This window comes from Mus pahari, chromosome 1 (genome assembly GCF_900095145.1).
Source record: "Mus pahari chromosome 1, PAHARI_EIJ_v1.1, whole genome shotgun sequence".
NCBI classification, from domain to species: Eukaryota; Metazoa; Chordata; class Mammalia; order Rodentia; family Muridae; genus Mus; species Mus pahari.
In genome coordinates, this window is record NC_034590.1 from 117,527,758 (window position 1) to 117,537,425 (window position 9,668).

A 9,668-nucleotide genomic window follows, 5' to 3' on the forward strand; every position below is an offset into this window, starting at 1 on the left:
TCTCTGTGTAGCCCTGGCTGTCCTGGAACTCACTCTGTAGACCAGGCTGGCCTCGAACTCAGAAATCCACCTCCTCTGCCTCCCAAGTGCTGGGATTAAAGGCGTGCGCCACCACCGCCCGGCTGGAATCAACAGTTTTCAAAACATCCTTTCCATTTTTTTCTAGATCTCAGCAAACCAGACATAATTAAGATGCCCACTAAAACCTAAGGATGGAGCCGGGTGTGGTGGCTCACGCCTTTAATCCCAGCACTCGGGAGGCAGAGGCAGGTGGATTTCTGAGTTTGAGGCCAGCCTGGTCTACAAAGTGAGCTCCAGGACAGCCAGGGCTACACAGAGAAACCCTGTCTCCAAAAAAAAACTAAAAACAAACAAACAAACAAAATCTAAGGATGGGGACAAGGAGAGGTGGCTCAGTAGTTAAGAGTAGGTCCTGATCTTCCAAGGACTCTGTTCAGTGCCCAGAACAGCACCCACACTGTGTGGCTCACAATCGTTTGTAACTCCGGCTCCAGGGGATCTGATCTGAGGCACCTTCCTGTGACCTCCACAGGCATCTGCGCACAGTTGTGACACACATTCACACAGACATATACATCAGTCAGAAACAAGGAGGCTGCGGATGATCCAGCAAGTAAAAGCACTCGCTCTGTAGCCAAGGACCTGTGTTTGGTTCCCAGCACTCAGATGGCAGATACAAATAATTTCTAAGTCCAATTCCAAGAGATTCAATACCTCTTCTGACCTTTGATCTCACCAGGCTTGTATTTGGTACATATACACACATATTTTGATATTCATACATATAAAAGTAAATAAATCTGGAGCTGGATCGATTGCTCAGAGGTTAAGAGCATTGGCTGCTTTCTAGAGGACAGAAGTTCTATTCCCAGCACCAACATGAGGGTACACAGTGCAATTCCAATCCATAGGGATCTACCACCCTCTTCTGGCCTCCTTTGGTATTGCATGGATAGTGCGCCGATACACTTGCAGATAAAACACCCATACTTGTGGGGTTTTTTGTTTTGTTTTGTTTTTTGTTTTGTTTTTTTTTAAAAGCAACTATGTTTTAAATCTTTAAGTAAATAATCCAGGAGGCGTGGTGCACACTTTTAATCCCTAAGGACTAAAAGTGTCTTGAGCCTGGTCTACAACACAAGCTCCAGGACAACCAGGGCTACAGAGAAAAACCATGTCTCGAAATAAAGAAAAAAAATTAAGTAAATAAATCTATAAAATAAAAATAAAAAGGATCATCTTGTAGGGTGCTGTGGAGAGAGAGAGAGAGAGAGAGAGAGAGAGAGAGATCTCTAGTATGTGGGAGGCCCTGAGTTCAACCCTAGCACTGAAAAAAAAAAAACCTATATGCATGTGTAAGGCATGTGACTATGTCTAAAAAGCTAACAGGAAGACATATGGGTTCTGAATGCCTTTTCATCCTTTCTACCCTCCGGCATCTTCCTAGAGACAATTATTATATTTGTATTTTTTGGCGTGGGAAAAAGCTAGCCATTGAGCATGAGCCGCCCTGACGCGTCTAAGATTCTGACTTACATTGCTTTGGGGACTTGAATGCCTTTGCTTCCTTTTAATAGTTGCCAAGTCAAAAAAAATTTAAGTACAAGAAAATGTATAGCCAGTCTTCCGCTGGAGAACCTCCATAATTACAAGCCCTTGGGTAAAATTCTAAAAGCATTCTTTCATGCTGATGTTTCTACGAGCTCATTCTAAGTTTCAATGTTACAAACACCAATTCCAGCTTATTGACTTCCTTATCTGTGAAGAACAGTCTTTTTTTTTTTTTGCTTGCGTTTTTAAAACCACACAAATATTATATATGTAAACATGTATGTAATGGTATAATAAAATTATATATATATATGTATATGTGTACACACACACACATATACATATAAACTTTTAAAGAGTTTTTAAAAATAGTCGGTCCTGGTGGTGCACGCCTTTAATCTCAGCACTTGAGAGGCAGATGCAGGCGGGTCTCGGTGACTTCCGGGCCAGTCTAGTTTACATCGTGAGTTCACAACAGCCAGGGCTGTCTCAAAAAAAAGAAAAGATAGATAAATAAAAAGGTGGTGGTGGGGCTTTTATGGATCAAGCAGGGAAAATTACCAAAAGTTACTCTAAGCGATTAGAGAAGGAATATTTGGGTTAATCCGGAGTTTTCTTGCTTTGAGAAATTCGAAGAGCGCGTCTAGACATCACTAGCAATAGGGATGGGGTACCGGGCCAAGCGCAGAGCAGTGCTCCACAGACCTTAAAAACGACCCTTAGCCCCGCCCCAGGCGGTGAGGCACCCTAAGTCTTCAGTCTCAGGCTCCTCTTAAAGGGGAAATCCATTTGTGTAGGCCAAACCCGCGACCTCCCTGAAGCTCTTTGCCTTTAAGGTACAACACGGATCCCGAGCTGCTTAAAAGGGTAATGCTCCCCCGCTGGGTCCCACCTCACCTGAGCGGTTACTTTGTACTCTGTGTAACCCTTGGGGTGGGTCCTAGGGTCCGAGACTGTGTAGTGTCGCAGGAAGTCATCCTTCGCTTGGCGCGACATGACAGCGGAGCGGGTCGCCGGCTCCACCTCCTGCACGTCGCCCCCGCTCCGCGTGTTAAGCCTACTGCCACGGCCAGGATCCGGCCTGCGCCCTTCTTCAGGCCCAGGGACCTAGTCGCAAGTGACACAGCCGTTCTTGGCTTGGGGGCGTGGCTAAGGGAGTGTCTGACAAGTTCTAGGTCATTGGTAAAGCGGAGTTCTAGGTAGAGACTAAGGATTGGTTGTTTGGGAGAGGATTTACCAGCTGGCATCCTGGCATGTGATTGAACCCACTTCACCCTAAAGTAAACCCTCCTCACAAACCTCCGAAACGTCTCTTTATTTATCTTCTTTACACTCATCCAGCCTCTTATTTATGAATTATTTTAAGCTACGGTCTCTGCTGTGTTGACCAATTTCTGGGCTTATAATATTCTCCTACCTAGGCCTCCTGAGTATCTGGAACTTCAGGTGCTTGGCACAGGGTCTAACCCATGCAACTTTTATTGAGTTCAAAATGTGCCTAGCAGAGCCAAGCTCCCTGCATCCCTGTGCGGGATTGGCTGGAGGGACTGACATTTTCTGATGCTGAAAAAGCTGGATATTGACAGAGGCTCTGAAATCACAACACTTACAGCTATTTGAATTCCCCTTAACTGCTTCAAATTTGGGGAGGTGGGACGTTGAGATGATCTCATGTAGCCCAGGTTGGCCTCAGACTCTATGTAGTTGAGGCTGGCCTTGAATTTCTAGTCCTCCGATTTCCACCTCCCAAATGCTGAAATCCTAGGTAACCATCACATTTCCCTCTTGTAACTGCATGCACCCAGGTTTTCATCTGTGGAAAGTGGTACCGGACACAGCATCCTCTGTAACACACCAGATCAGGAGGCATGCTGGCACAACACAGGGACAGTGAAACCCAACCCCAGGTGAAGGCCAAATTGGTGAGGAAGATGTATCAACAGTGTTATCACTAAACATAGATTGCAGCACATTCCACCACTACCAGAAATCCCATATTCACATGGTAAAGAGTGGATAAAAGAACCATTAAAAAATCTGAGGACCAGGCATGGTGGCACAAGCCTTTGGTCCCAGCACTTGGGAGGCAGAGGCAGAGGCAGGCAGATTTCTGAGTTCGAGGCCAGCCTGGTCTACAGAGTGAGTTCCAGGACAGCCAGGACTACACAGAGAAACCCTGTCTCGAAAAAAAAAAAATTCTGAGGAGGGCTGGAGAGATGGCTCAGCAGTTAATAGCACTTACTGCTCTTCCGAAGGCCTGAGTTCAAATCCCAGCAACCCCATGGTGACTCACAACCATCCATAACAAGATCTGACTCCCTTTTCTGGAGTGTCTAAAGACAGCTACAGTGTACTTACATATAATACATAAATAAATCTTTTTAAAAAATTCTGAGGAGATGTTGGCTGTGGTGGTACATCACACTTTTAGTTCCAGCATTAAGGAGGTGGAGGCAGGTGGAACTCTGTTTTGAGGAGGAAAAACAACAAACAAACAAACAAACAAACAAGAAAACAAACCATTTGTTATGGTTTGTATATGCTTAGCCCAGGGAGTGGCACTATTAGAAGGTTTAGCCCTGTTGGAGTAGGTGTGTGGGTGTGGGCTTTGAGACCCTCCCTCATTCTAGCTGCCTGGAAGTCAGTCTTCCACCAGCTGCCTTCAGATGAAGATGTAGATCTCTCAGCTTCTCCTGTACCATGCCTGCCTGGATGCTGCCATGCTCCTGCCTTGATGATACTGGACTGAATCTCTGAACCTGTAAGCCAGCCCCAATTAAATGATGTCCTTTATAAGGGTTGCTTTGGTCATGGTATCTTCTGGGAAGTGTTTTCTGAGAGCATAAAGAAGCTGGGTTCCAGAGGTAGCCAAGGCACTTGGTAATGTAAGCGTCACCCAGGTGGTACTGGCTTTGAAGGCATGAAGGGGTCATGAAGAACAGCTGAGGCTTGGCACTGTGAGAGGCTATGGAAGGCCATTGGTAAAGGTGCAGCCTCAGTTGTAGTTGGTGGCCCAGGACTGAAGGAGTTATACAAAGGAATTGAGGCTTGGCACCATGAAGACAGCCTGTGAGGGGCTATTGGTGAGGCCTGGTTGCAGCAGAAAACCCCAGTGTATTGGAGATGCCAGTTCCATGGGATGATCACCAAGAATGGCAGTGGCAGTGGCAGTGGAGTGGATCAACCTGAGCTTAGAGTGCTACAGAGGGCAGAGCTGGAGAAGTGAAGCCAGCCCTTTGGAGGAGCCCAGAAGATCATGTGTGGATCCCAGACATTGAAACAAGAAGCTATAACACTGAAGTTGCCTTGGAGACCCCAAGACGTTCGAGATACCAGAGCTGTAGGCTGATTGCTGAGGAAAGCTGCTATCAGGGAGTAAGTAGAAGCAGCCTAGGAAAGAGAAGAATGTTGTAGCCAACAAAGATAAAAAAGGATGGAGATCTGAAGACCACTTTGACATCAGACACTGAGATGCAGAGTTTGGAGTCTGCCCAGCTGATTACAGGTAAGTGATTGGCTGAATCTAAGAAAAGCCTTTGACCTTTGGACTCTAACATTGCTGAGACTGCCACAGACTATGGGGTTTGGAAGTTGGACTGAATGTACTTTTTATTATGCTATGGGTAGGTTTGGTCACCATAGACTCAGGTGTTTGAACAAGCCTATGGGGACAAGGGAGTGGAATGTGGTGGTTTATATAGGCTTGACCCAGGGAGTGGCACTCTTAGAAGGTGTGGCCCTGTTGGAGTAGGTGTGTCACTGTGGGTGTGGGCTTTAACACCCTCATCCTAGCTGCCTGGAAGTCTGTCTTCCACCAGCAGCCTTCAGATGAAGGATGTAGAACTTTCAGCTCCTCCTGCACCATGCCTGCCTGGATGCTGCCATGCTCCTGCCTTGATAATACTGAACTGAACCTCTGAACCTGTAAGCCAGCCCCAATTAAATGTCGTCCTTATGAGAGGTGCCTTGGTGTCTGTTCACAGCAGTAAACCCTAAGACACCACTTAATTGGGATTTGCTCAGTCTCAGAGGTTTAGTCCATTATCACCATGGCGGTACAAAGGCAGATGCAGTGCTGGAGAGGTAGCTGAGAGTTCTACATCTGGATCCACAGGCAGCAGGAAGATAGAGACACTGGGTCTGGCATGGGCTTTTGAAACCTCAAAACCTACTCTAAGTGATACACTTGCTCCAACAAGGCCACACTTCCTACTCCCCCCCCTTTTTTTTTTCCAAGACAGGGTTCTCTGTGTAGCCCTGGCTGTCCTGGAACTCACACTGCAGACCAGGCTGGCCTTAAACTCAGAAATCTGCCTGCCTCTGCCTCCCAAGTGCTGGGATTAAAGGCGTGTGCCACCACTGCTTGGCCTCCTACTTCTTTTTAAGTACTGGTACTCCCTAATGACTAAACCTTCAAATATATGAGCCTAAGGAGGCCATTATTGTTCAAATCACCACAGGTCTGCGGAGTGGAGACTGAGAAAGCCCAAGGACTTGGTTAAACACAAAGCTGATGTCCCCTGTGAAAATTAGACAGAGGCAAATCCCTCATGACCATCACAAGTGCTCAGGATACGGAAGCAGTGCCGCCTCTGTTCCCCACCCCCCAACACACACACACAGGCAGCATCTCACACGGCCCCAGCTTGCCTCAAGCTCTCTGTGCAGCTGAGGGTGTCCTTGAAGCCCTTGTCCTCCTGTTCCACTCTCAAGTGCTGGGATTACAGGTGCACACTCTGCCTAGCTTCCTGGTTCTCTCCTCCCAGCCCTTGTTAAGCTCTTTTGTCTGCAGCAGTGTAGTTCCCGACCCTGTACAGATTTCCAGGAGCACCAGATGCCAGCAGAAGCATCAGGGAGAGGTGGCAGCTGCTTTGTGCCCTGTGTTTCCTGCCATTGACGATGAGGTGAGGGCTCCACCTCTGCGCCTGTGCTCTAATCTGTCCTGTGATGACTGGAACCTTGCTGCCTTCTGCTGTCTAAGCCTAATTCACTTCTCCCTGTACACACACACACACACACACACACACACACACACACACACACACACACTACCAGGAGCACTGGCACTGGGGTGACTCCATTGTATCAGTGCCTGAATGCATAAGCTCCCATTGTTTCAAATCACAGTCATAGTTGACACCCACTGTTCATGATGCCCCTGACACCAGTTGATTCCTATCTATAGCAGGGGCTGCCATGATCTTTTGCCAGACGGACAGAAGCCCAGATGAGTCAGGCAGTTCTATCAGTATCAACAAGGGCATAGCAGAGCCATGGATCTCTGGGGCCTGGGTTTTATTCATGATGGGGTTGAGAGCACGCAGACCTCAGGTAGTAGAGAAAAGGCCAGCTGCTGCTGCCACCTGATAAAGCTGAAGACTTGAGACTTATCTCAACACACATACACACAGCTCAGGGGCTGGGGACAGTCCTTTTTAAAATAACAAGCCTGAGTGGAAGATGGGTGTTCATTGCCCTTACTGCCATGTACTGTAAACTTAAGCCTCTCCTGGGATTTTTGGCAGGAACAGATGAAGGAAACTGGGAACAGGATGCTCGGGATAAGGACAGTGAACATCATGCTAATCTAAAGGAAGATGTCACGGATCCAATCAGGGCTGTTTGCTGGTTTCTGGTTGTACTGTGATCACTTCCTTCTCCATGCTCTGGCTGCCATCACTCCTGAGTGACTTTCCCCGGACCCTGAGACAACAGTGTGTTCCCAGATGCCTTGGTATGTAATTAATCAGCACAAAGAAAGCTGCGCTTGTAGTGGCAGTGCAAACCTGTAATCCCAGTACCGGGGAGACAGAGGCAGATCATAAGTTCTAGGCCAACCTATGTTACACAGGGGAGCTCCATCTAAAAAAAAGAAAAAAGAATTGAGGAACATCAGGGGAAAAGGAGAGGGGAGGGGAGTGTCTTGGGAGAGCTGAGCCAGACACCATGACTAAGGCAACTCTTTTTTTTTTTTTTTTTTTTTTTAAATTTTTTTTTTTTTTTTTTTTTAAAGATTTATTTATTTATTATATTTAAGTACACTGTAGCTATCTTCAGACACTCCAGAAGAGGGCATCAGATCTTGTTACGGATGGTTGTGAGCCACCATGTGGTTGCTGGGATTTGAACTCTGGACCTTCTGAAGAGCAGTCGGGTGCTCTTACCTACTGAGCCATCTCACCAGCCCAAGGCAACTCTTATAAAGGACGACATTGGTGCCATTCCCTGGGCCAAGCATATACAAACCAACACACCTGGACAGGGAGGGACCTTTAAACCCCTCAGCAGTTCCACTCGAGGGTTGGAAAGGACAGTCGGGTTCGAGTGAACTGTTTCTGTTCTAATGCCTGCGTCCCCTCCTTCCTGAGGACCCAGCCAGGCTTTGCTCAGACCTCTGCTGCCACCCAAGCCCAGTGTGGTATCCCATTCCTTTAGGTAACTGCCCTACACCCTGGGGCACAGTCCATTGGGCTTCGTGGCATCAGAACCTTCTGAGAGATTGGCAGGGCCTCCAGCCAACCCAGCCAGTTTCTGCCCTGGGCATTTCTATTTCAAGCGTGAGTAATGACAGAACATAGCAAAGTCTTTACCTGTATAAACAACAGGTAGCGGGATGCAGGTCCCAGGTGGGTCAAGTCTCCCTGTGGTAGGGATGCTCAGATCTGTGGAACAAGGCAGACCCCACACCGGGCCTTGGAGACAGCCTGGCTAGGCAGCTGAGGGCCTCGAGTGTCATCCCCAGCTGACACAGCCACGTCTTCCCACTCTGTCCACCCCAGTCCGTTATCAGTCTGTCTGCTGTGGCCTCCTACGGCTATGTAGGTTGCCCACTGTGCAAGTTTTCCTGGTTGCACTGGCAAACTAGGAACTGAACGAATGTAAACTATTCATGAGCCCGGACTGGTGCTGGGAGAAGTCTTGGGGTTTGTTTGTTCATTTTTGTCTTTTGTAGTTCACACTAATGAAGGCAGGTGTTTCTCTAGATAATTGGCAACCCCTTCTCAGAAACCTTTGTCTTCCTCCTTGACTCCCTCTTTTAATGCCTCCTCCTGTAGAAAGGCTGCTTGGTCACTTGCAGATGGACCCAGCTAGCCCTGCCCTGAGCTTCCATGCTCTGCCCATTCCTTTAGCAAGGGAAGACTAAACCAGTTAGTCCTCAGCTCTGCTCTGTCCCCTCTGGACTCAGCTTCCAGGTGAGTGCTAAAGTCAGTGACTCACGAATGGCTCAGCCAGGAACTGGGTGAAGAGTGCTTTATTCTCACTGCTGGACAGAGGTGAGGCAACACCCAGGACCCTGGCAGCAGCAGGTAGTCCCTCCCAGCCCAGCCTTTCCTTTCAGCATGGCAGCTGCAGGCCACTTTGGGTGACAGCCCTCACCGGGGAGCAATGGGCAGTAGCAGCAGCAGCAGGTCACGGTGGGGTCAGGAGTGTTAGTCTGGGTGTTCATCCCTCCGGCTGGTGTCTAATGACGACAGGGACCTGTTCAGTGAGCTGGGGACACTGAAGAAGCTCAGTCGGCAGTAAAGACACGACTGGAAATGTCATCAAGGAGCCAGTCGATGCCAGGCAGCAGGTCCTCCCCTGTGACGGCACTGCAGCCCTGGATGCGCCAGTGGTGGCTGCGGATGGAGTCCAGCTCCAGGGTCTGGGGACAGAAAGGACCGGTGGAACCAGCAGGCCTCAGATTGTCCTTTCTAGTCACCCAGTGGGTGGCTCTGAAACTACACACTAGTGCCACCGTCAGTGACATAAAACCAGTGTGGGCTGTTGAGTGTGTGATAGGAGCCAGGCATTTTGTAGGGACCACAGAAATAATTTCATCTCTTGCGAAGGCATCCCGATCCAAAGGCTCTACAACCTCCCTGATCACACAGCAGGGTAAAAGGTGACAGCGAGATCTATAATACAGTAGTGCACTAGCGGGGGTTGGGAGGGGGGGTGACAAGAACAATCAAACCTGTATCAAACAAAAATCAAGATTCTAAGGCCGGGCGTGGTGGTGCACGCCTTTAATCCCAGCACTTGGGAGGCAGAGGCAAGCGGATTTCTGAGTTCGAGGCCAGCCTGGTCTACAAAGTGAGTTCCAGGACAGCCAG

General features: G+C 48.4%; 2 protein-coding genes across 2 annotated transcripts in view; both read right to left on the reverse strand.

Annotated features, from left to right (window-relative positions):
• The window catches only part of Snx15 (sorting nexin 15), a 7,352-nt gene extending 4,661 nt beyond the window's left edge, over positions 1-2,691 (reverse strand). Inside the window, exon 1 of the mRNA XM_029536194.1 lies at positions 2,470-2,691. Coding sequence (XP_029392054.1) covers positions 2,470-2,568 — 99 coding nt within the window. The 5' untranslated portion in view covers positions 2,569-2,691. The remainder of the gene's footprint in view (positions 1-2,469) is intronic.
• Positions 2,692-8,808: 6,117 nt separating this feature from the next.
• The window catches only part of Arl2 (ADP ribosylation factor like GTPase 2), a 6,751-nt gene continuing 5,891 nt past the window's right edge, over positions 8,809-9,668 (reverse strand). Inside the window, exon 5 of the mRNA XM_021205147.2 lies at positions 8,809-9,217. Coding sequence (XP_021060806.1) covers positions 9,083-9,217 — 135 coding nt within the window. The 3' untranslated portion in view covers positions 8,809-9,082. The remainder of the gene's footprint in view (positions 9,218-9,668) is intronic.